This window comes from Trachypithecus francoisi, unplaced genomic scaffold (genome assembly GCF_009764315.1).
Source record: "Trachypithecus francoisi isolate TF-2019V2 unplaced genomic scaffold, Tfra_2.0 Lachesis_group18, whole genome shotgun sequence".
In the NCBI taxonomy this organism is placed as follows: Eukaryota; Metazoa; Chordata; class Mammalia; order Primates; family Cercopithecidae; genus Trachypithecus; species Trachypithecus francoisi.
The window spans coordinates 8701878-8728845 of NW_022681463.1; the positions used below are offsets into that span (position 1 = coordinate 8701878).

The 26968-nt window shown below is 38.2% G+C and overlaps 1 protein-coding gene across 2 annotated transcripts; it reads left to right on the forward strand.

The window, feature by feature from the left end:
- The first annotated feature begins 380 nt into the window (after positions 1-380).
- ARGLU1 (arginine and glutamate rich 1) lies at positions 381-26585 on the forward strand. 2 transcript variants are annotated; one of them, XR_004428970.1, is made up of 4 exons: positions 381-970; positions 8689-10785; positions 11213-11296; positions 24813-25650. XR_004428970.1 is itself a non-coding variant. In XM_033177300.1 (4 exons), exons 1-4 carry the CDS (start codon positions 624-626, stop codon positions 24975-24977), a joined length of 822 nt encoding a protein of 273 aa, XP_033033191.1. In that variant the 5' UTR covers positions 381-623; the 3' UTR covers positions 24978-26585. The 2 variants fall into 2 exon arrangements, 1 of the variants encoding a protein (XP_033033191.1); XM_033177300.1 differs by having other exon boundaries at positions 8689-8914; positions 24813-26585.
- The last annotated feature ends 383 nt before the right edge of the window (positions 26586-26968 follow it).

Genomic DNA, 26968 nt, shown 5'->3' on the forward strand with positions numbered 1-26968 from the left:
GAAAGTGTGGTATCTCCATTCTACGAACGAGGAAAGTAAGCTCAAGACAGCAAGTGATGAGAGCAAGCCACTTGGATATACATTTTAGGGCTGCCCCGCAAGACCAGCTCCTAGAAGATAATGCAATCAATCAATTTCTGCGAGGCAGGACTTAAATCGCACTAAAACGTGCTTAATTCATTCAACATGGCGTTGGCACCTTACCAGGAAGGAAAAAAACGGAGTACGCCAAGGCGAAAGTGAGAGTCTCCATCTACTGCGTCTCAGGCTTCCGCCAAGACGGACGGAAAAAAACGAGTCCACTCGGAAGCGCTCGCCTGCCTTCGGTAAAAATCGTCAGGAGGCGGGGCCCACGCTTCGGCACGTTCCGCGCAGAGCATTGTGGGAAGGGCGGCCGGTGCAGCCGCAGCTGCCATCTTAGGGGCGCCTTGCGCTGCGGCGTTCTCGGTGGAGGCGGCCTTCTTGGCAGCGGTAGACGTCGGGAAAAGGCAGAAAGTCCGTTGGCCGACACCTTTCTTTCCTCCGGCCTCGGCAGGACCGCCAGCCCGCGTCCGAAGGCGGAGGCGAAGGGAACTGGCCGCGTGAGGGGCCTGAGGCCAGCGGTTAGAGCGTCGCCCGGAAGGATGGGCCGGTCTCGGAGCCGGAGCTCGTCCCGCTCCAAGCACACTAAGAGCAGCAAGCACAACAAGAAGCGCAGCCGGTCCCGGTCGCGATCCCGGGACAAGGAACGCGTGCGGAAGCGTTCCAAATCTCGGGAAAGTAAACGGAACCGGCGGCGGGAGTCGCGGTCCCGCTCGCGCTCCACCAACACGGCCGTGTCCCGGCGCGAGCGGGACCGGGAGCGCGCCTCGTCCCCGCCCGACCGCATCGACATCTTCGGGCGCACGGTGAGCAAGCGCAGCAGCCTGGACGAGAAGCAGAAGCGAGAGGAGGAGGAGAAGAAAGCGGAGTTCGAGCGGCAGCGAAAAATGTGAGTGTCCACGGAGGGATGGACCGGGGCGTGCGGAGAGCGGGGCGAGGGCGTGGGGCCGGGGCGGGACGGCGCGGGCTGGGAGAATGGTAGGGACCGGGCGCGGGAACGGGTCGGAGAGGCGACGACGGGGCGGGCAGGCTTGGCTTTTGGAAGGCCTGGGGTGGGATAGGCCCAGGAGTTGTCCAGGAAGGAAAATTCGAGGGCTTGAGGAGAAAGGGCTTAAATAGGAGAGGGCGATTTTGGCGCGTGAGAGGAGTGGTGTCCCGGAAGTAGGGGTGGAGTTCGGAGTGAGGTCGGAGAGCTGCGTCGGCTGGTGAGGCCGGGAGAGAGCTGGCCTGCAGATGTGGAGGGTGGTGAGCGTTTGCTGGTCGGCTTGAGAAGAAGAGAGAAGGGAATGAACCTTTGCGATGCGAATCACAGCTGGCCAGAAGCATTCTTCTATTGAAGCTCAAATTTGGGACAGAACTTAAGTACTCTTGAGAATCATACACTTCAGGTGGTCCGCCAGAAAAATGCATTTTCACTTTAGTGTATTCCTATTGTTAAGGTGTCTGGATTGCTTTTTTCCCCTTGAGCCTACATCCTCACCCATTTCTTGAGATGTTAAAAAAAAAAAAAAAAAGGGCACAGACCTTAAGTGTACAGTGCGATGAGTTTTTTTGGCATTTGAATTCACCTGTGTAATCACCATCCCAAAGTCTACCCTTTTTTAAACTTGCTTTCTATTTCTCAGCAAACACGTGGAGTTTTGTTGTTTCCCCTGCACTGTGCTTCTTCAGAAGATACTGGAATAGTTGCTTTTAGTTGGCGTTGTTCACAGGAAGAATAGTGAAAACTAGAGTTACAATGTGTTTCCGAAAATGTCAGCTCTCAAGTATTTCTGGCTATGAAAGTAGATGTGGATAAATAATCCCAAACTACAGGAACTTTTGGGTTTTAAAGTTTAAGGATTTGTTGTGTGTTTTGCTTTAAGATCATCATACTTTGATGCTGTGGGTATTCAGTTCCCAAAAACCACATTGAAAAGTAGATTTGAACAGTCCTACTAACTCCCTATTTAACCAGCCATACTTGGTCAGTTTGGTCAGTTCTTCAGTGAATATTTAGAAAGTGCTCAGGAAGCAAGAACAGTACTGAGTTTATGATTTTCTCGAGGCGAGTTTATGTGTACTGAATTGTCTGTAGGGTTTGTAGTTCTCTGTAGTTGGGTTTGTGTTAAGTTGATTTTCCAGCACACAAACAGCTTGTTCCAAAAATCAAAGTTACTAGAAGGTAGGACTGGAGCACTAATACTACAGAAGAGGCTGTACCTGGAGCTGTTTTGCTTCCAACATTCCTTTAAAACACATGCAACACTCATATTTTTCCTGTACTTAGAACTGTCAGTGATATATATGAAAACAAAGGTAAAGTAATTATTTCAGATTAAACCTTGATTTTGTAGAATCCACTTTTGGGTGGATCCACTTTTGGGTCTGCAACAAGGCCCTTAGCTGTAAAGTTCTCATATAGCTATCAATAGATGGATGTATAAAAAGTTACCTAAGACATTGCTGAGATAATTTCTTCATGTGAAAACAAAGGAGTCCTCCATAGAGTAATGACTTGCCTTTCATTAGAAAGCTAAGATTTGTAGGAAAAATGAAAAGAAACTTGGTAAGCAAAGAATAAATAGAAGCATTTAGCAGGCTTCACATGGATAGCAGAGAAGAAATTCAGGAATGAAATATGGCAAATAGAGGCTGTATGGTTCTCTGGTTTGAGGGAAGACACAAACTGCCAGTAGTATTTAGGAGGGAGAAGGGGCCAGGGCCAGCAGCCACCTGTACCCTAAATTCCTGGGTGCTGTGCAATAGGCATTACTTAATATATTCTAATGCCTTGGAAACAATGCAAATGAAACAGTGGAAAGACTTAAGTGTTGGAGCTTTGGGAATGGAAGGAAATAGTTTTCAGTCTACGTATCCTGTTGGTTAGTTTATTCATTTAACTGATGTTTATTGAGCATTTAATAAGTGCCAGGCACTGTGCTAAGTGCTGTTAATATAAAAATGATTAGCCCTTCTCCAAGAGCTTGATCTAGCTCAAAGACAGTTCATTAAATAGGCAATAATACAGTGTAGTAAATTTAGTGACAGTAATATAAACTGTGTAAAGGAAGTATCCTGTGAGGGTGGAGGAGATAAGAAGATGACAATGACAGGCAAGGTATAGGACATATGTGGAGCACAGAAAGGAGCCTCCTCCCCCGACTTCTGCCAAAATAGAGGAAATGGTCTCAAAAGTGGAATAATCAGGTGACTGTTGACTTAGAGCACGAAGTTCTATAAATATTTAAGTCATGGAGTGACTGGAGAGGTAAATAGAGTCTGGGAATCATGTTAGGGTTGTTTTATGTCATGTTAAAGAGCTTGGATTTCATCCTAGAAACAGGAAGGATTTTCAGCAGGTGAATGACAGGGTGCCTTTTTTGTTTGGATCGTTGTATAGGATGGAAAGTAAGAGGTGGGTACAGAAGTTGACACGGGAGTAGTGAGGATGGTTGTTGGAATGGAAAAGAGGGACAGATTTAAGGAACATTCAGGGTATATTAAATGGAATGTGGGACTTCAGAAAAAGAATGTTGATTCTCATGTTTATAGTGTGGCTATTGCAACTCATCTACCAAATGTTTCAGTAACAACCGTGTGGCAGGTACTGGTAAAAATGTCAGAAACTTTGTGAGTAGCGGATAAGGGAAAGGGAATAAGAGAATGGCGCCTCCACTGTGAGCACTGGTTTTGGATACACTGTACTGAGTTTATCCAGAGTTGATCATGTGGGACGGAAGCCTAGCTAGGACGGGCTTCTCTGAATGTCAGTGAAACCTTGGGAGTATATGGAATGACCCACGGAGAGTGTGGAGAGAGGAGAGCAGTTCATTCAAGGGACTGAAAGAACCTGAGGACATGCCTGTATTTGCAATTGGGAAGAGGGAGAAAAGCCCATGGTGGAGGCGGAAAGGAATATGGTAAGAATGCATAGTGTCAGGTGCCCTGTCAAGAAGTCTACTTAGATGGAATGAGACTGTAAAATAAGAATCAACCACTGGGTTTAGCTAATTAGGAATTCTTTGGTAAGATTGGAAACCTTATCCACTTACAATTCTGAGTTGTTGAATAAATCACCTACCTCTAACCTTGTTTTTAAATCTGTGAAATGGAGGTAATCTGTCTTGCTTGTTGTGAAAATTGGAGATAATGTATTTAAAGTAGGTGATACTTGGCATATACTGGTTCTCAGTAAGTAATGTTATTTAATGTAACTTACTTACATGGAGCCAGACCAAGCCTGATGAATATAAGAAGTGATCTTACAAGTTGTAATCTTGATGCTTAAAAGGTAGGCCTTTACAGTTTTTAAGACCTTTGCCATCAATTTTGAATAGGCAGTTCACATGGTTCAAAATTCAGTTCAAAAGATCTTCCTCTCATCGCTGTGTCCCAGGCATTCAGTGTGATTCTTCTCACCCCTCTCCCACACCAGTAGCACCATTTTCTTAAATGCTCTTTTGAGATGCTGCATGCATGTTGTATTAACTGTTGAAAAAATAGACAGCTGAAAATGACTTGCAGCAAATCAGGAAAATGTTAATGGCATAGTAACTTACTCTAGCCTGGGATGTCTAGGTTCCGATATCCTCTGTGTTCAACTGGATGACAAAGAGCCTTCTAAATTAGAGTGTCTACACTGAACTGGGATCTATATGAGTGATTCTTAGAATACTTGGACAGTTCATTGTGAGAGCAAAGAAGAGCTTTTAGGAGAAAATTGAGTATATGAAACCGCATATTTTTGGAGGTTAAGGCTCTGACAGAGCATTAAGGCATAAAAGCTAGTTGATGTTAAGAATATGTATTTATTTATTTATTATTTTTGTAGAGACAGAGTTTCACTATGTTTCCTAGGCTGATCCTGAACTCCTGGCCTCAAAGAATCCTCCTCCCTCAGCTTTCCGAAGTGCTAGGATTACAGGTGTAAGCCACTGTGCCTGGCCTATACTTTTTTCTTTCTTTCTTTCTTTTTTTGGTAGTTAAATCTGTGTGCTTGTCTTTGCCTCTCTTATTTGTCCTGCGGAAACCATTGTAGGGTAGTAGTATAGTGCTTGCTTGAGATCATTAGCTTTGGCATCTACGTAGGTTCAGAGAAACAGCTCAGCAACATCCAGTGTGCGTGAGTCCAGAAACTTAAGCTCCTTATTCTTAGTTGCCTCAGTAAAAATGAGATACATACCCAATGCATAGGAACAATTATGTGATTTAAATGATTATATGGTGTATAAAGCGTTCAGCACAATATTATATGTTACTTATTAAGTAATAAGTAAATGCTGTTTGCTAATAATTATTAAGCGATTCCTAGAAGTAAGCCCCTAGGATTGAGTTCCTACGTTTTAAAGATGTTTTAAAATAATGGTGTCAGTTACTCTGTATGGAGTAATACTCTTAACAGTGATGAGGTGCTGTAGCCTTACTGCTTTGTTTTTAATCGTTAGCATTTTAAAGTTCATTGTGACTAGTCTTTTTAAAATACCTGAGAGCACAGATAAAGTAGAACTTAGTATTACACCATTTCCATTGGAAACCTGGAAGATCTTGATTTAATGCTTTCATCAGTATAGCATATTATTGGCAGGAGAATGGATATTCAGCAGAGAAGCCTGAGGAAAACATTAGAGAAAAGAACATCATGAGGGTGACAACTATGGCAAGGGTTTTAGGGAGTGAATAGGCTGTTAGGTGATACCTATTTTGCAAGACACTAGTGACACACTCAGGAAAGTTCAGTGCCTCTTATGGGAGTAGACATAATAGTGGTTTTATCATTGATTATGATGATACATTTGCTGTAAGTAAAGATGAACTCATGCTTTATTCAGTTGTATATGTGTTCATTGGTTTGCTGAATTCAGTGTATGGCGAGGGCATAAAATTGAGCTTTCCATCAGCACTGGTTCTAAAATTTGATTTAAAATTTTTTTTTCTGATTACTGAAGTAGCATTTTTAATTTTACCAAGAAAAACAGCGAAGTTATGTTCTTGCTAACACTTGAAGGCAAACAGTTTTGCTGTAGAACCCAGAACCCTGCCCGTTGCAAAGCTTAGTTTTCATGTTCGGATGCCTTGCAGTTCCTCCAGGAACAAAGGGAGATAAGCAGCTTTGTGAGAAACTGCACTAGGTCATTCATTTCTCATCCTCCAGTGTTTCAGTTGAACATGGGACTTTCCACTTGCCCCCTCCCTGTGGGCTATAAAGTCGCTGAGCTGTAGTTAGATTTGACTCCTTACCAGCATAGCAGCCCACGGCCTGCCTGTACTGCCTGTTATATGGGCCCTCTGGTTTGATGTCATCAGTGGAAATAGAAGCAGGGAACTGACAACATTCTGATTTGGCGTTTGCTGTAAGTAAATTTATTTGGCTCATTTTCTGCTTACTGGCCAAGGCTATGGAAATGAGGCCCTGTTAGCCACTGCACTTCTGCTGAGGGATGGCTTGACTGCCAAAAATAACCTCGAGTGTGTATCAGTTCTCTTCCACCTTCATCAAATTCTTAAGTTGGCAACGTTTTACTCCTAGGGCCTTCTTTCTACTTTGTGTGGAGTTTTAATTGGAACTGTGTTACATTATCCTTTTTTTTAATAGTACTATGATCCACTTAGTATTGCTAGTTAAAAGTCACATCGTACTGGCTTTGAAATTTTAAATATTAAGTTTCTTCTTAGGCTTCTCTACATTTACTAATTTCAGAAGAACCAACTAGCAAAAGTGTGTGTGCACACTGTATTATGAGAAATTTACATATACACAAAGGTAGATTACTATTATTATTGTGTACTCATTATCCACATTCAGCAGTTGTCAGCCTTATTTCATTGATTAGTTCTCTTTCCCTTGGGATAAGTAGAGAAACAACATTTTATATTGAAATGTGGTTTAATTTCTATTGAAGTTGCCATCCGGTTTCCTTTTATATGCTCCTGGTGATTGATTTTTTTAGTATTAGGGAAGATACCTGCTCTCTTACTGAGCTCCTGTAGATAAAGGCTTATTGAAACCACTCTAATACTGTATTTAATTGGAAGTTAAGGAAAAGGAGCATAGTTAAGTCTTAGGCTTTCATATCTTTTTTAAAGAAAACTTACTTTTGGAAGGGAAAAGGGAAATATTTAAGAAACAACAACAGAGTCCTGAGAATGGGTGTTGCAAACGTCTAGGCCCTTAAAGATACTTTCTGTAGTACCTGCTGTCTCCTTGACAGAAGAATGTAGAGGATAAATGTAGAAACGGAAATGAACCGATTGTTGAAGACACATTGGTGTCAGTGTGTTATCACTGTGAATAAGTAACAGGAGTTGAAAATGAGAGCCCTTGGATGCGAATTGAATCGTCCTGAAGAATCGAGTTGAGTTGAAGTGGATTGGGATATTGAAAGGTCACTTAGAAACGATAAAGTCTTTACTAAACAGATAAATTGAATGACTCTCATATATATGTATGTCAATTGAGTCATCAAAAGATAAAGGTTGTGGGTTTTATTTAATTTTGAGGGTTGTGAGAAAGTTGGAACGTGAATCGGCCTCTGAGGATTTAGATTTACTGCAAGAGCCTCAGAATTTATTCATTCAGCACAAATTATTGTCTCAGAGTGCTTTTAAGTAGAAATAGTATGAACAATATATGCAATATAACAATTTTTAGTAGTCACATTAAGAAATCGATGAAATTATAGTGTATATTTTATCCAAAATATCATTTTTAACACACAATCAAATAAAAATAGGAGATAATTTATATTATTTTTCTTCATACTAAATTTCAGTTCGGACCAGACACATGTGACCAGTGGCTATCACTGAATATCATTGGTATAAAATGTACAGAATTTCCACAGTGGTGCCTTGATGAATGTCAGTAATTTCAGCACAGCATTTTATTTTGAGTAAATTGGTTTATAATATCACAATGGGATTGGAGTAATTAAAACTGTAGTATCATGCTTTATTGAACTTTTTCTGGTAATCAAAATACATTTTTACCCACTTTAATATTTCTAGAGGAGCTTTTAATTGAAAATCAATTAGCAAAAGGAAGAAAAGACAGTAGGAACTATAAAGCTAAAGAACTTCAGTTCAAAACTTAAGTTGGTCATAATTTCAGTAAAAACTACGCACTATTACTCCAACAGTCTGAATCTCTTCAGTCTGTGTTTGTTCTCTCTTTGCTTAGCGGGAAATGAATTCAGCCAGTCTGAGTTGCCTGCTACATAATTTCTGCTTACTACTTTGTAGCTCAGCCCCAGACAAAGGGATTGGCAAAGGAGCAAATCTATATATTTTAGCAACTTGTCCTCTGATTATAAAGTCGATAACAAGTAGTTTTCTGTGTCAGATTTATCGTTCCTAAATTAAAACTAATGAATTAGGCTTTTTGTATATACCAGTTCACCTGTATGTAGAATATGATAAAGGAAAAAAAGATTTTATATTCATTTGAATTTCTGTATCAGTTAACATTTTGGCATCTGTCATTTCCTTATATGTGACGTGAAAATGAGTTCTGAAAAAATCACTGAATAATATCAGGCGCAGTGGCTTGATAGACTTAAAACTAGTTTTGTTTAAATTTACAGTTTTAAAAATAAATATCTAACTCGTTTTTTTCGCTTTGTTTGCTAGTCGACAGCAGGAAATAGAAGAAAAACTCATCGAGGAAGAAACAGCACGAAGAGTGGAAGAATTGGTGGCAAAAAGGGTGGAGGAAGAACTGGAGAAAAGGAAGGATGAAATTGAACGAGAAGTTCTCCGAAGGGTGGAGGAAGCCAAACGCATCATGGAAAAGCAGTTGCTCGAAGAACTCGAGCGACAGAGACAAGCTGAGCTTGCAGCACAAAAAGCTAGAGAGGTAACGCTCGGTCGTTTGGAAAGTAGAGACAGTCCATGGCAAAACTTTCAGTGTTGGGTTCTGCCTCCTGCTCAGTTCAGAAAGAGATGGAATACAGACTATCTAATTCCTTTCTCGTCTAAACTTAACATTGCTGCGAAAGTTAATTTTTTAGCCTATTCAGAAGTGCTGACTGATAACTTAAAAGTTGGAAGCTTTCATAAAACATATTCAAGGATACTTTTTGATTTAATGGAACTGGCTATTTGAGAAGTGTTTGAAACTTTTGCCATGGCTGCAGGACTTACATTCTTTTTTGGGAGGACGGTGGGGAGACAGGGAGTGGTAAAGGGAAAAGGTTAAAAATCCACCTGTGGTTGTATATTCTTCTATTCTATCACTCTGTTACCTAGACTGTGAGAGGCTTTTGCCTTCAGTCAGATTAAAAAGAGCAGGGCCTAACATTGAGTGATAGCACCTGCTTTGATAAATAGGTTTTCTCACTCTTCTTTTTTTCCTTCTTGTATCCCTCACTCCCTCCCCTAAACCCTGCTTCAGCACAATGGACTAATTCTAGCATTCCGATCATAAGGCCCTCCATTTTCCTGATGTGTTTCAAGGAATCTTTTTAGGAAAAATATCCAGATTATTTATCCACTTTTTTTAGTATCTACTAACAACTCCTTTTTTTCTCTAGAGAGTTATGAAGGAACAGGTTGTCCTTGTCTGGAGTCAAGCTAAACACATGATTTGTTTTATCAGCAGCTGGAGCAGAAGTTGAAAATGTCTTTCTGTGAGACAGTAATTTGCTACTGAAGCTTTATAGCTTGTTTGCACTGATTACTCCAGGATCCAAAAACTTGGTGAAAGTCACTGAAACACTCAAGGCAAATTACTTTACAGCCCTGAGTGTCTTATCACCATAGTTTGCATACTGAATATGAATCCCATTGGTGTGTGACCTAGGAAATCCTGTAGTTGTTTTCTTGAACTGAAATATTTGACTCAAAATAATTAAGACTCATTGTCATTTTTCATCTTGGCATTATTGTGGACAAGTTGACATATTAAATCTCTTTGCTTTCTGGTAAGCTTAGCTTTTAAAATGCATTTTCCCTTGTCCTGTCTTTAACTAGATATGCATGCTTATATTTATAGTGGGTTTCACAGACTATAAAATTGAATGTATGAAATTTTTATTTATATCAGTGCTTTTAATAATGAAGATATTTTTGGAGTAATGGTGCTGTCTTGTAGCGAGTTATTAATCATAGTAAGATTTTTTTCTCTTCATTTGCTTTTTTGTTTCATATTAACAATTTTTTTTTTACACGGACACAACTCTCTGACAGTCTTTCCAAATATTAAAATCATTTGAATATGTATGCTGTGATCTGAACACTGCCCAAGCCATCAAGCAGTCTTCATACAGTTTGCATTATAAAATCTCATTAAATTCTCCAAGAAAAAATAAGTTGAAGAATTTTATTTCCTGACCATGCATCCCCTGGATTTCTGAGTTTCAGTTCAGATTGTAGATGACAATATAAGCTGCCTTCCGAAATTGTCAACATCTGAATGTTAAGTCCATTTTCCCCATGGAAGAAGCCCGTAGTTCCATGAAGTATGGATTACCATTTGTATTTTTCACTAACAGTAAATGTATTTTTCTTATTAATTGTTTGCCTTAGGAATGATGAATTACATTTTTTGTTCCTTCTTACCATAAACATCTGCATTCCTCAGCTCAGCCTTCCTTGTATGTTGTTTCTTTATAAATGGTTGAGCTGCTGATGCAGGTATTGCCAAGCTAACAGTACAAATCATTTTAAAGAGGAAGCTGGCGCGTATGGCAGCCGAGGAGCACACTCTGCAGGACACTGGACAAGACAGTAAATATTCAACTTTTAATGCTGATTAAAGGAGTATAGGTAAAGAATACGTAGGTATACATAATTGGTGAGACAAATATTCACTTTATTTATATTTTATATATTATTTTTTTAATTTGGTAAATACTATCCAGTTTTGTAGTTGTCCTTGTTGATTTGTGTGATATTAAAGTATTAGTAATAATTGCCAGGAAAGTATCATTAGGGAGGGTTTAGTTGGTTGCTGTTTGGACTGGGAGGGATGATTTAAATTTAGTGCTAGAAACCAATTTTAGTGACTGCACAGTTTATCATTTGTCAGACAGAAGGTAGCTATAAAGCTACCCTGTAAGTCATATCAAAAAAATTCAGAGGAAGATTAGTAAATATTTATCAATAAAAATAAACATTTTGTTTTTCTAATATCTTAACATATCCTCCCCTTTAGGAGGAAGAACGTGCAAAACGTGAGGAGCTAGAGCGAATACTGGAAGAGAATAACCGAAAAATTGCAGAAGCACAAGCCAAACTGGTAAGTGTAAAGCATATGTGAAAAGTGTTTTGTATTTTGCTTTATTTCCTTTTTTCAGATTTTGTGGACTTTTGTGCTCTATAATTTGACTTATTTTCGAGGGGGTTCTTTGGACTAACTTTAAAGGCTTTTTGAGTCAAAGATAGAAACAATTGAGATTTTTACTTCCAATCTGGACAGAACTCCAAAATTTGCAGTGATTTTTAAAAACAAGTTTTCTGGGGAAGTTGTTTTGTTTTCTATCCCCCGTTTTATTTTTCCTAACCTCATTCGCATTTCTCATATGCCTAAAAAACTAATAGCAACAACAACAAAAGCTTGGGGGTATATTTAAACCACCTGTAATATGCAGCGTTTTACTTTGTATTAGTTGGCTTGTTACCAGGAGTAGATAGTATTTATTTGATAGTAAGTGCACCAAAGTAATTTCCTATTCCTAGTTTATAATCTTAACAAGAACTAGAGTCTTCGGTAATTATGTAATATAAAAAGATGGGGTGAGGGGAAGCAGGTTGTAAGCTCCAGTTACATGGTATAAAGAAATTTTGTGGTTATAAATGCACAGAAAAATATCCGGGTGGGTCTAATTAGTTAACAGTGGATCCCATTGAAAGTGGGGATGAAGGAGGACCATAAATAACCTTAATAAGAATGTGAAAAGTTAATATGGGGCAGTTGTTTCTAGAGCATCATCATCTTAAAGATAGTGTCCTCTGGATAAGAGATAAGGCTAGAAATATTCCACATAACTTAGTGAGCATGGCACAATGGATTCTTGATAAATATCACCTGGTATTTGTGAAGGCCATAATGGAATCTATTGGAAAGCCATAATCCACTTTCCCAAAGAAAATCTTAAAATCTGCTACAGTCGAAAAGGCAGTAGGAATGTGAAATGGATGAGTCATTCTAAGTTACATTGCTGCATGCTTATGAATAAGTATGTGATAACTTTTTTTTTCCTTTTATAGAAATCATTTTATTTTATTTTATTTTTTATTATAATACCTTAAGTTCTAGGGTACGTGTGCATAACGTGCAGGTTTGTTACTTTTTTTTTTTTTTTTTTTTTTTTTTTTAGTGATTCCAGGATTCCATGTAAGGAGAGAACCTCAGTGCAGTTAGGAAGAAGAGGGAAAGTGTACAATCTGAATTTGAGGTTAGAAGGTTGAGCTTTGAAGGGTAAAATACACTCTGGTTTCCTCTTTTCTGGATGTTTCAGAAAAGAGGAAAAAATATAATTGACAGTTAAATCATTGAAGCAAAATTATTGAGCAGGTGGAACTAGACCTCCTTTTAGGACGTGTTAGAGAGATTGGATACCTGTGCTGGGGTCATTATGTGGGTGGCCTGGAAGCTTGGTGTGCTCTGCCAAGATCTTGATCCCTTCTGACCCTGGGGTAGCTAGGGATGGCTTGGCCTCCTTACGTTATTCTTACAGTCCTCTGTTTGCCCACATGAAAAATAAAAATACGACTTTTGGTGTGTGATCACTGGAAAAAATATTGGTAGTCATAACGTAATGCTTCTCAAATGGTAGTAAATGTTCAGTTTTTGTTTTTTAATCCCAGTTTGACTCAGACCTCTGTTTTACAAAATACAATTAAGATGAATTACTAGAAAAATGAGGTCATATTGCTGTAAAAACTTCTAAAACACTTAATATTGATTTGTCCTTGTTGGGGATTGATTAGTTTGTAGATTGTAAGTGGTCTATGGGCCATACTTAACATGAGCACTTTTCCAGATGGCACAGATTTAGATTTGATCAGAGTGACACTATTCTCGTTTTGTTTTGTTTTTGAGATGGAGTTTCACTCTTATTGCCCAGGCTGAAGTGCAGTGGCGCAGTCTCGGGTCATTGCAGCCTCCACCTCCTCGGTTCAAGCTACTCTCCTGCCTCAGCCTCCTGAATAGCTGAGATTACAGGCACCCGCCACCATGCCCGGCTAATTTTTCTATTTTAGTAGGGATGGAGTTTTACCATGTTGATCATGCTGGATTTGAACTCCTAACCTCTGGTGATCCACCCATCTCTGCCTCCCAAAGTGCTGGGATTACAGGTGTGAGCCACCACTCCTGGCCCACTCCTTTGCTTCAGTAGAGAAGCAAAGAAATGTCCCCCTCTTTTCTTTTTCCTTAATAGAAATCCCCTAAAGCCATTGTTTTTCACAGTGTCCTGTGTTGGCAAGGTTATGATACAGAGACCTCTTTACCTGATGATCATGATAATTTAAATGGGTATAACGGTTTCAGAAGACAATTAACTATTCTGATGGCATGCTTGTGATAAACTTCAGTAAAAAACATATCTTAGGGAAAAAGAGGCTTGGATTTGAGAAAGTTGAGTAAGAATTAAAACATATTTAACATGTTTGCTTACAGTGTTCAATAAAGTTGGAAGCATAGTAAATTGGTACTGGAGTTTTTTTTTTTGATGGAGTCTCCGTCTGTTGCCTAGGCTGGAGTGCAGTGGCACAGTCTCGGCTCACTGCAACCTCCACCTTCCAGATTCAAGCAGTTCTCCTGCCTCAGCCTCCTGAGTAGCTGAGACTACAGGTGCCCGCCACCACACCCAGCTGCGTTTTGTGTTTTTAGTAGAGATGGGGTTCCAGTACGTTGGCCAGGCTGGTCTCGAACTCTTGACCTTGTAATCCGCCCGCATCTTCCTCCCAAAGTGCTGGGATTACAGGTGTGAGCTACCACGCCTGGCCAAGAAAAGTTTTTTATTTGGTTCTCTTGGTAGTCATATGCTGGCAGGAAAAGTAGGGTATTCTTTGTGTAGGAGGAGACAAAAAATGTATAAAGATGGCAAGGTACACATTGAGGCCCACTTACACTTTTATTGCCTTTTTCCCTCCCTTTCCTCTCCATTTTGAGCACTATTCTTTAATCTTTGTGTGTGTTTGTTGGGAAATATGTAAAATATATTCAAACTCCTATTAAAAGTACTTGATACCATGTAAAGCAAGAAGAATTAGAAACATTCTGGCCTCTAGAAAGTGATGAATGATGAAGGATGATCAAAGGTAACTACTAAAATCTGTATTGAGAAAAGCAACTTGATGAAAAAGTGGACAAGCCATTAAGTGCTTTTAAATAATTTAATGCATTTTGGAAATAAAGACAACTTCAAAAAAAGTTTGTTACCATGGAAATCCTTGGTAAGTGGTATAGGTAGTGTGAGATAATGACGTCATTGCCCTGGGTGGCCTGGGAAACCTTCCTAGAAGAGGTAGTGCCTTGAGCTGGGCCCTGATATAGATGGAAATTCTATTAGGAGGCGGACAAGAGTGTGAGGAAATGGAACAGGGCAGAGGCCTTTGGGGTAGTAGAATAAAACAAAGGCAAGGGCGTGGAAACTTGAGATACTGGAAGAAGTAGCTGTAGTAAAGTAGCGGCCATCCAACCTTAGGTGTGCTAAGAAGTTTGTGTGGCAAGCGGCTTACAGAAAAGATAAGTTGATAATGAAAGTACCCTGGAAGTGGGGAAGGAGATTTCTTAAACATTTTAACTGAAAAAATACTACAATGATGTTACAGATCAGTAAAGACTAATTTCCTAATTAAAAAGGAGATTTGTGCGCAGGTAGGATGAGAAGCAGCTACAACAAATTTCTGAAAATATATCTCAACCTCAGTAGAAAAGCAAAGAAATGTCCCCCTCTTTTCTTTTTCCTTAATAGAAATCCCCTAAAGCCATTGTTTTTCACAGTGTCCTGTGTTGGCAAGGTTATGATACGGAGACCTCTTTACCTGATGATCATGAGAATTTAAATGGGTATAACGGTTTCAGAAGACAATTAACAGTAAATCAGTAAATATAAAAAACTTTAATTCTGTGTCTAAGAATTTATCTCATGAGATAGAGTCATTTACAAATGAATTTACATACAAAGATATTCTCAGATTATTTAAAATAGAAGTATTGTTGGATTAATTATTATTATACAATGGATTTTTCTGTAGCCAAAAAGTATTTGGTAATTCAGGGGAAATACAAAATAGGATGGAGGTAGCTAAATACAAAATTTATATATCCAATATGATCCTTTTATTTTGAGAAACATACTTGCACATTTTAAGAGACACAAATAAGCCAAAATGCTAAAAATAGTTATCCTTGTTAGTCTTATGTGTAACTTTATACTTTTCTTCAGTTTCTACATGCTGCAAGTAATGTATATCACTTTTTTGATCACATACAAATAATAGTAAAGAAATTAAAGTCATACTTTTGATTTTTAAGTAGCCTCTTTTGACAAAAGTTCACAGATTGAATCCCGTAATGACTGATAAGGAATGTGTTAGCCTAGCCACAAGGGATGTGTTAGCCTAGCCACACGAGCTCACCCATATATGAAAATCATTGTTAAGTGCTCTAGTCCATGGCTAGTTACTGTTTTTTTCAATTCCACATTGTGTACCAAGATATTTGGTTTGTCAACAGAGACAAAAAAAAGTATTAACCGACAAACATACTTTATTTACAAAGTAAAAGCATCCAAATATGACTTGATTTGGCTTTTTGGCAGATTGTTCTTTGTTCTTGAGTTGTGTTGGCTACACATAACTATCTTTAGGTATTTGAAGGGTTGGTAATACAATGGAAAATTCTAATTTTCTTTTGTTAAAAATAGTGCTTAAATTTTTATTGAAGTCTTCTCCATGGTGTTTTTATGATGTGCCTTGGAAAATCTTAAGATACTGTTCCGAAATGTATACGAACTTTACTTTTTTGGAGAGGGAAACAGACTTAAAAATTGGGGATAGGTTTTGCTATAGAATAAAATACTCTTCCAGAAGGTTGTGTCAGCAGGAGGAAGAAATCCTCAAACTATACCCTTGTCAAGATGTTAAAATACAAACCATGCAACCTGGTTAGTGAATCTGGTGTAAGCACCTGAACTATGATAATAGACTGATAGTTTTTAATAAAATTTTAGGTAACATACTGGTCAAAGGAAGGACAAATTACTTTGGATGGGAGACGGGGGTGTTTGGAGTTGTAAAGTCTATGCAAGTTATACATTCTAGATGTACAGATCTCTTTACTAATGAAATCGTTTTCTTCTCACCCCTTGCCAAGTTCATTGTGTTATGTACCACTTTGTATTTCACCAGTTTGGTATCTCAGCAGTTTGAGAGAGGAAAAGATAGTGCCATGTTTTTAAGTTGCTTATATATCAAATGTGTACCACATACATAAGTTTAAAATTAACCAGAGTTTGCTTTGCAATGGAGAGATGGCTCTGAAAAATGTAAGCAGGGATTTCTTTTAAACGAGTTTGTATAGTAGGCTGAAAAATCCCTTCTGTCCTCTCTCCATGAAAAAGAGTCTATATTCTAATGCCTGGAATTTGAATGTGCCCATATGACAAGGAGGGCGGGGCTTTTGCAGATGTGATTAAGTATCTTGCAATGGGGAGTTTATTCTGGATTATCTGGTGGGCCTTAAATGCCATCACATGTATTCTTAGAGAGGCAGAGGGAAATTTTAGCATATAACACAGACAGGAGAAGGAAGCTAAGTAAAGACAGAAGAGAGAGATTTGAAAATGTTGGCTTTGAAGATTGAAGTGATGTAGGCTGAAGCCAAGGAATCTGGCAGCCACCAGAAGCTGTAAGAGACAAGGAGCAGACTCCCCCCTAAAGACTCCAAAAGGAGAATGGACACCCTGCTGACACCTTGCTTTCAACCCAGTGATACTGATTTCAGACTGCTGGCCTCCAGAATAAATTTATGTTGAGCTATTCAGTTTGTGGTAATATGTTACCTAAAAATGTGGAAGTGGTTTTGGAATTGGACAGTGGGTAGAGGCTCCAATTTTGAGTCACATGATAGAAAATGCATACATGGCCTTTAAAGACTGTTGGCAAAAATACGGATTTTAAAGGTGTTTCTGGTTAGGGCTCAGAAGCAAATTAGGAACATATTATAAACTGGAGGGAAAGAGGTCCTTTCTATATAGTAATAGAAAGCTTGGCTGAATTGTGTCCTACACTTGTGTATAAGGCAGAACTTAAAACTTTTTCACATTTAGCTGAGAAGAATTCTAAGTAAGTGTTGAAGGTGTAGCCTGGTTTCTTCCTGTTTATAGTAAAGTGGCAAGAAGAGCTAAATTGAAGAATGAACTGATAAGTATAGAAAGAACCACCAGCACTTGATGTTGGGAAAATCTCAGGCTATTCAGATGGCAAAAGATGTTCACTGTTAGAAAAACTGGCTCTGGAAAGAAGGCCAAGGGTATTGCTAGACAACCTTTTGTTTGTGTTGAAGAAACTATGCATGTAACTCGGGTTCCCATACTATCTCAGTAAAAGCCAGAAATAGATGAGATTATCCAGGAAATATCTGGAGAACCATGTTTAATGATGTGACATGTAGGGGACCTCCAAAGTTTCTGAGAATGTTGTGTCAGCAGAAACTGCCAACTGGGACTGAAAAAGACACATGACACGATGAAGGAAGGTGTTTAGACTCCTGACAGGATCCACGCACATAGGAAAGATGATGTGAAGACAAACACGGAGATTTGAGGATAATTGACCTTGGAGTTAAGTGTCCACATACCAAGAAACCTTGGCAGCCACCAGAAGCTGGAAGAGGCAAGGAACGGATTCTCCCCTAGAATCTGTGGTGGAAGTGTGTCCCTGCCAACACTTTGATTTTTGTTCCAGTGATACTGATTTTGGACTTCTTGCCTCCATAATAGATTTCATCCAGTTGCAATTTGTCACAGTGGCCACAGGAAATTAACACAGTTGGAAAAAGAACAGGATATCTTATAGTAGAGTGATCATTTCTATAAGTTGAAATGGCACAATACTTAGGAAAAATAAGCCACCAAATGTAAATGTCAAACATTTTAATTTGAAATGAAGTTTCGGATAAGTCAGATAAGGATTTTCAGAGAGCGAGAGGTTTTTTAATGATGGGTAATGTAAAAAGCTGGTTGAAGACCTTATGTTAATGTATTTGAGACAGTAATTTTAAAAATAAATTTCTAGACACGAGTGAGTGTATTGACATTGTGAAGGATGGGTTTGTAGGACACAAACTGGAAACACGAAGTCACTGAAGGCCAGTCAAAAGATGGGGCCTTGAATCACCAAAGTAGCAGTTCTTAGAAACTGTAAGGGAGAACTAATAAACTTGGTGAGTGAAGAGGTATGAAAAAGTGGAGACGCAGGGAGAAGTCTGCTGTAGGAACCAGAAAAGACTCTCCTGATGTAATCTTTCCTAATAAACTCATGCCAGGTATCCCCAGGCATTTAAGGAATACTTAGTGCACAAAATAGTGAATGACTAAGACAGAAGAACTGGTGAAAAGAGAGAATGTAGGATACAGAACATTAAAAGAGCCACATCTGGATAATACCTTTATTTGTCAAATTTTAGAACAGAAAGTATAAAGAAAATCCCGAAGGCATCAGATTTTCCTTGGCAAAGTTATACAGTGGTCTCTCCAGAGCTCTCAGGCAGTGCTTTTTGTTCATAATATTGCATACCAAGCTCAACCTCAGTCACTTCCTCCTTTTGAAACAGTTGTCTTCACTTCAGGTAACATGGAATCCATGGAGATATTATCTAAGGTTGAAGTTTCAAAAATGATTTAAGGTTATAAATGTCACAAGAGGGGAATTAAGAATAAAAAGGGGTAAAGGGAGTAGGTGGTGATATGAATTTAGATGGTAGCTAATGATATCCCGTAATGATGGTTTGTCATATTAGAAACCCTGCGAAGGTAAGCGTGAGAATGAATGTGTTGTCACAGGGATGGAGGGGATCCTTGTGTTTCACCTTCTGTTGTTTAACGTCGTACATGGAATACCTTAGAAAAATTTACTGACATAGTTTACTAAGTGTCAGAACTAATCGTATCTAATATATTTTTTTCATTTTTATTCATTGGTTATCTAAAGTGGGATATACATTTAAAAAGTTATATGGAAGGGAAGATGAATAAAGGAATTAAAATTAGAAATGGCAGAGTGGAGGAGAGTGGATCAGGCTATTTATCTTGGAAGGTTTAAAATGTAGAAATCACATTTCTGAATAGTGGCATAGTTTCTAATTGTGCTGTTTTTCGTCCATTTCTATAATCACTCTTGATAAGAAATATTTATATGTTTGGATTTTTTAAATTTTATAAAGTTATGTGTATTTCAAGTAGAGAATAGATTTCAGTATCTCTGCTATAGGGAATGTTGCTAAGGACTGCCTTGATTAAATTTATAGACAGTTTAAGACAGAGAATGCTTAGAAAAATAATCTTTATAAAATCAGTAGATCCTCTGGATAAAGACGGTAGGGCAGAGGCCAGGCGCGATGGCTTATGCCTGTAATCCTAACAATTTGGGAGTCCAAGGTGGGCGGATCACGAGGTCAGGAGATCTAGATCATCCTGGCTAACAAGATGAAACTCTGTCTCTACTAAAATACAAACAAATTAGCTGGGCGTGTTGGCACGTGCCTGTAGTCCCAGCTACTCCTGAGGCTGAGGCAGGAGAATCACTTGAACCCGGGAGGCAGAGGTTGCAGTGAGCCGAGATCGTGCCGTTGCACTCCAGCCTTGGCAACAAGAACGAGACTGTCTTAAAAAAATAAATAAATAAATAGGGCAGAGGTTACTGGGAGGGGTAGGTAGGCCTTTTAACTATAATGGAACATTTTATTTTTGTGTATTTCTTCTCACCAGTCACTCTTTAGCTTGGGGTGCAAGGTTGAAAGCCACCTTTGTGATATTGAACAGGGTTATGGGCATAATGGCTAGGAGGGTCTGCCCCAGTGTCATGGTTCTGGTATTGTGGATGTTAGTTTTCTCCTTGGCCTCCAAGCTTTCCGCTACATAATCCTTGTGAGTGAGTTGCTTAGTGTTATTCATCTGTATAAATACATATATCCCTCCCCAACCTCCCAATGCAAATGCTGCTTTCTTGTGCATAAATGTGAAACAAGCGGGGAGAGGAGCAATGGTTGTATTCTCTGGTAAGTAAAGTCATCAAGAAAGAACAAGTTACTGCAGAGAGAGGGTAGGATTTAGGAACATAACCTAGCAAATAAGGTATAGGGTCATACCACACTTACAGATGGTGGATGAACAGGACACTTGAGAGGCTATATTAAAATGAGAGAGGACTGTTTGTGTTTGAATAGTCTTTTCTGTTTTTGTCAAAGTGTAATTAAGATTTATGCTTAATTTAAAGCCATAGTAGAACAACATACCAATGTTTGTGTATAGATAGTATATTCACCTCATTTTTAAATAATTACATTAAATACTTCTAGTAGGCGCTGTATGCCTAGCATTGGTGATTAACATTGTTGAGCCGTAGTCCCAGAGAAAATCACTTCCTCTGTACATACATACATACACACTTTTGCCTTCTGTATTTGTAGACCTAAATGAAGAAACTTGATTCTTTACCCAATCTAAAGTGCAGAATTAGTATTTTCTCTGAAGGAAGTTGCTTTACTTTAAAAATCTTGTTTTTAATTAGGCAAAACGATCACATGGTTCAAATTTATTTTTTTAGGAAGAGAAACAGTGAAGTCCCTTTACTTCCCCCCAACCCAATCCCCACATTCCCAACCCCATCTCCAAAAGGTGTGCTCAGTTACGAGTTTTTAAAATCTTTACAGAATGTCTGTAAATGCATATTCAGGCAGATACAAATGCATAATATTTTAGTTCTCCCTTTATTGCACAAAGGTAGCATGTATACATGGAACTTATTTTTTTCATTTAACAGTGTAACTTGGAGATTTTTCCATTGCAGAACATAGGGGCCTCCTTTTTTCCTCTCTTATTTGTTTTTAATAGCTATACAATATTCTGCTTTATATATCTTCAGTAATTTATCTAATGTACCCCATATTGGTGGATATTTGGGTTTTTTCCCATTCTTTCTGTAAACTGTGTTGTAATATGTAACCCTGTAAATATATCAGTTTCGCATGGGTGTAAAACTGGCCCATTTTTGTACAAGTATATAATGTAAATTCCAGAAAATGTACTTGCTGGCATAAAGTATTATGAAGATGTAATTTTGATAGTGTCAGAGTGCTGTTTTTATGGTAGCATATGTGTGTTAGTCCAGTTTTTGCTGCTATAACAGGGTAGTTTATAAAAATACTTGGCTCAGGGTTCTGGAAGCTGGGAAGCCTAAGAACATGGCACAGGCATCCCGTGAGGTCTTCCCACGGTGGAAAGCATCACGTGGCGAGCAAGCTAGATAGGGCCCTAGAGAGAGAGAAAAGTGGTAGCCAGGCTAATGTTTTTATCAGGAGCCCATTCCCACAGTAACCAACCCACACCCCATTCAGGTGATAATAGAATTAATCCATTCATGAGGATGAACCCCTCATGGCCTAATCACTGCTTAAATGCCCCACATCTTAATACTGTTAACAATGCCCATTAATTCTAGCAGTGAACTTGGGTGACATTGAAACCACAGCAATGTGCTGTCACACTTTGAATTTCTGTCTTATAGGGTAAAAAATGGTATATTTGTAATGTTCATTAGATTTCTCTTATGGATTAAAGTTGTGATGTTCTGCTTTGTGTACCCTCACTCTCCAGGACTCTAGTATGCTTTTCTAGGGTTGAGTTAGAACCCTAGAAGAAAGTGAACCTGAGTAATTATATTGATAAAATGTTTCTTAGGCACAGGCACACATGCAAAGAACCCTTATTACATCTTGATTCAGTTGCACACACTAAGTTCTTATCCCAAATTTGTGATGATTTATGAAAACTGGATAAAGTGATTGGCATATGAATTCACTAATGATGTCTGGAAGCAGATAATTCTTTGTGTTGTAATATCAGTGAAAGCCTAAGGAAGAGAGTGGCTATTTGAAATAGATTCTGATGTACAGGTAGGATTTCCATAGAAGGAAAGAATGGCATGAGCAAAAGACGGGGAACAAGATAGAAAGGAGAATTTAGAAGAGGAGTAGAAACAAAGCTGGAGCCAGGTTATAGAAAATCTTAAGTCTTAGAGAAACATTATACTTTAGGAAGCTAAGCTGTATGCCATGTATGCCATGGACAGTGGATATCATTGGAAATTTGAGGACACGAGTGAGCGAGCAATGGTCAAGAAAGGTGTCTGGCAGTACCGTGTAGGATGGGTTGAAGGACACACTGGAAACAGGGGCGCCATTTTAGATGCACAAAAGCTATGTGGCCCTAAACTGGCATGCTGGCAAAAGAAATGAAAATAAACTCTAGTCAGAGAATATAAAACAAGAATTAACAAACTTGACTGAAGAAGGAAGAGATGAAACAAAGCTATAGAATTTGAGTGGCAGAAGAGAAAATGTAAAGGGCAGATTTATTTTAAGGATAAAGTGGAAGAATTTCAATCTTAAACGTGTTGAATTTTGAAGCAAGTCCTAGGTCTCCCGGGTGGGTGTGTGTCCAGCAGCCAGGTATGAATGTAGCATAGGAAAACGGTTTGAGAGAGCTGTGTGTTTAAAGATACATTGTAGGCCGGGCGCGGTGGCTCAAGCCTGTCATCCCAGCACTTTGGGAGGCCGAGACGGGCGGATCACGAGGTCAGGAGATCGAGACCATCCTGGCTAACACGGTGAAACCCCGTCTCTACTAAAAAATACAAAGAACTAGCTGGGCGAAGTGGCGGGCGCCTGTAGTCCCAGCTACTCCGGAGGCTGAGCCAGGAGAATGGCGTAAACCCGGGAGGCGGAGCTTGCAGTGAGCTGAGATCCGGCCACTGCACTCCAGCCTGGGCGACAGAGGGAGACTCCGTCTCAAAAAAAAAAAAAAAAAAAAAAAAGATACATTGTAGCTCTCTGTTGGATTTTCCACCTTGCTCACCTGCCAGATTCTCTCACTGCTTGTAATTCTGGTCTTTGTTATCTCCCACCTTACTTGACTGCTGTTGATTTGTTCCAACACTTGTCTTGTAGTCTATGCCACATTGCTGTCTAAACTTCTTTGTGTTCTTCTCTTTTTGCTACTTAAGATAAAATTTAAACATTTTGTGTAGCATAGCAGAGTCCTGTTACCTTTTTCATCTTCCTCTGCCATAAAGCCTATAATCCAGTCACATTACACTTTATTTAAAAAAAAAAAATTTTATCATTGGAGACAAAAGAAGTGATTGTGTGGAAAACCTTAGTGTGTGGCATTAGAGAATGTATCAAAAGAGAACATTTTAAAAGGAATTTAGTGAACAAAATAATTTATTTAAATAAAGAGAAAAGTCACTGAATTTGATAGATTTTTGAGCATACAGAAGATAATTTTAGTAGAATAATGGAGATGGAAGCAATGATCTAAAATTTGACTTTGGATGGGAGGAATAGGTAGGCAGCTCAAAGGATGCAGTGAATGTTTTAAGATCACAAAAGGAAGGGAACAACGATAGATCATGATAACTGATACTAAAAAACTCCAGAGTTAGAGCATGCTTTCTCAACTTTGGCACTGATTAGATCATTCTTGGTTGTGGGAGCTGTCTTCTGCATTATAGGATGTGTAGCATTGTCCCCGTCTTCTACCTGCTGGATGCCAGGAGCCATTCCCAGTTGTGGCAGCCAGAATCATCTCCATGCATTGCCTAATGCCCCCTTGGGGAGGGGATTAGAATTGTGCTTGGTTGAGAAGTGAAGGTGTGTGTATGGTATCTCTAGGAAGCGTGAGAAGGGCCTGACTTCGGTAAATAAGGGAATCTGTAGAAGAATGCAGGAAAGAAATTGCTTGACATGGAAGGAGTTGAAGGCACTGCAGGAGTGGAATCAGTTATACCAGTGTCCTTTTGAAATTCGATAGCACTTTATAGTTAGGTCAGAAGGTTTTCTAATATTTTTCTTCAGGTAATTGGGTCTGTGGTGTTTCTTGGTTGTCTACTGATACTATAATATAGTCCCTTTTTTTTCCAGCATGATTTGACCACACAAAAAGCCCCAGTGGAGATTTTTTCCTGTGTTTTTGTTTTTTTGTATGTGTGTATGTCCTTCTAACTATAAATATGGTAATTGGTAGATAACCTGCTCTTTGAGTAAATCTGTGCCTTGGTTTATAATTAACCATCTATTAATCTGGTAGACTGAAGTTAGAGATAAAAATAGGCATAGAACAAAATCTGTCACGATCTCAGCATGTGATTTGTGGAAATTAATTTCTATTTCCCAGATGTATAAGTGCTTTTCCATAATTTGTTCATTTGTTTTCATTAACAATGAAAGAAAATGTAGCTGTAATTAATAAAGGGTTCTCTTTTAATTCTTTTTTCTGTACCACTTAAACTCTATGACCTTAGTCAAATTTTATGACACATGCCATTGTGTGTAAGTTGTCACCTCATAACTAAAATATTGAAAAGGCATGGAATTCATAGAAAGTCCTTGTTTTTACCCCCTTTTTTTTTTGCATTTGCATTAAAATTTTTTTTGTAGATACATAACAGATACACCTGTTGTGGGGGTACATATGATAATTTTTAATGCATTTCTATAATTAATGTTTACTTTTAACTTTCAGGCCGAAGAACAGTTGAGAATTGTTGAAGAACAAAGAAAGATTCATGAGGAAAGGATGAAACTAGAACAAGAACGGCAACGTCAACAAAAAGAAGAACAAAAAATTATCCTGGGCAAGGGGAAGTCCAGGCCAAAACTGTCCTTCTCATTAAAAACCCAGGATTAAATTGCAAACTCTGAACTTTTTACAAAGAAAAATGGAAAAACTTTGTATGGTAGCTTCATGTTGAAGTGGTTTTTTGTTTTTGTTTTTGTTTTCATTTTTTTAATTTGTAAAATCTGGAAATTTAGCTTGTTCTAATAGGGGCTATGCTCTGCAACTCCCTTTTTTTTTTTTTTTTCTTCCACTAAGTCAAATCCTTATCAGATCATTGTTGTCTTCTAAAGAGTGACATATTTTTCACCTGTTTGGATTCTATATTAGTGGTCTGAGGAAGAGCAGATCACATTGTAAAACTATGGATGGTCTGATAAGGCTTTTACTGACCCCACTGACTTCAGAGTTATACTCTGCTACATCATAATGCTGGTTTTGCTGACTTTTTGTTTTTTTATATATTTATAAAAAAAGAAAAAGTTGGTGATTGCATTGGGAAATTCCCAGGGTATTACTGGACCTATGTGGTGTATTGTTAAACCAGTGTCCTTGTGATACTGTTGCTCTTGATGTTCCTGATACAGGTAAGGAAACAGTTGGTCAACTCTGATACAAAGTACATATACAGTTCAGTATTGGTCTCTGTTCAGTTTGTTTTTATTTCATTGACAAACTCAAACCAGCATTCCCCATTGTGTAAATAAATGATTTTGCTGAATAAAGTAAAGTCTTAAATTCATATGTTGAAGCAATTTTTTTTAAAGTTATGTTAAGTCTTAAAGAGGGTGGTTCACTTTTTGATGGTCAGCCATTTAGAAGTCTTAGAACTATATTTTCTCTTGTTTATGCTTTTAACATAGGGTTTATATGTACATCTAATATACTTGTGAATTAGTATTTAATGGCTATTTTTACAAATATCAACTTTATGCTGATAGAGCAAATGGCATCAGTGTTACCTTTAAGAAAGACTGACAACACCCAGAAGATTTAAATTCTCAAACCTGTGCCTCTGTTTTAGGATATAAGTATTATCACAAATTATACTTAATAAAGGCTAGAAAAATGCTTTTCAATTATGGAATCAGATCATTTTAGAGTGGGCCATCAGAAAGAACTTAGCTTTATACTGTCAAAAAAAGGCTAAGATGGTCAAGTCATTTTCATTGTGTAGTGTACTTGCACGTTTACTTTTAGGACAAACACATTCGAACTTTATGAAGTTTTTTTGTTTTGTTTTTGCATGTGGAATCTTACGGATGGCTTTCATTTTTTACACTAGAATCTGCCTCATTTACTCTTACATATGTTTAAGTATACTGGCATTAAAACATTCAAGAAAAGGATATTGATCTGAAATGCTACCTGAGATGCATAAACATGTCATCAAGTAGAGAAAATGTTGCCCAATATTTTTGAGACAGTTTGATTATTCTTAAAAATTGAAAACCTAAGTTAATGAGATGACTAAATGGTAGATTATTTTGTGTGTGCATGCTAAGAAAAAATGCTATTGCTTTAGTTTTGAGCTCTTCAATGAGTCTAATTGTGGTAAGGAACAATATAAAATCAGTTTAAAGATCTTTAAAGGTAGAATTTTAAATAGGCATGAACTATAGTGAGAACTTTTAGTAAACATGCTACCTACTCTAAAATCAAACATTTTATTTTCTTAAAGAATATAGGTTGCCTAAAACCACTTTATCTCTAAATATAGGTTAGCTGTAATTATTTCATGATTCTTTTTTTTTTTTTTTTCTCCAATGTAACTTTTTTTGGTGCAGATTCATGGTTCCTAAGTTCTGTATTCAAGTTTTTGGAAATGTTTATTTAAAAACTGTTCTATACAAGTGTTCAAAACATTGTATCTAAAGAGAGTGGCCTGGACTTAAAATATTTGAAATCAGCTTATGCGTGCCTTTTAATTTTTTTTTTTTAAGTTTCTTACTGCCACATATGGTGTGAAATGACAGTAAGTTGCTTAATGACATACTGCAGTATCTGCTTGCTGTTGGAGACTCAGATGAGATGTTGAAACTGTTCCTGTGCTTGGTAACTAT

Coding starts and splice junctions, on each gene's coding strand:
- ARGLU1 (XM_033177300.1), top strand. CDS start 624: ATGGGCCGGTCTCGGAGCCGGAGCTCGTCCCGCTCCAAGCACACTAAG. Junction 971..8,688: donor TTCGAGCGGCAGCGAAAAAT/GTGAGTGTCCAC, acceptor TTTGTTTGCTAG/TCGACAGCAGGAAATAGAAG. Junction 11,297..24,812: donor CAGAAGCACAAGCCAAACTG/GTAAGTGTAAAG, acceptor TTTAACTTTCAG/GCCGAAGAACAGTTGAGAAT.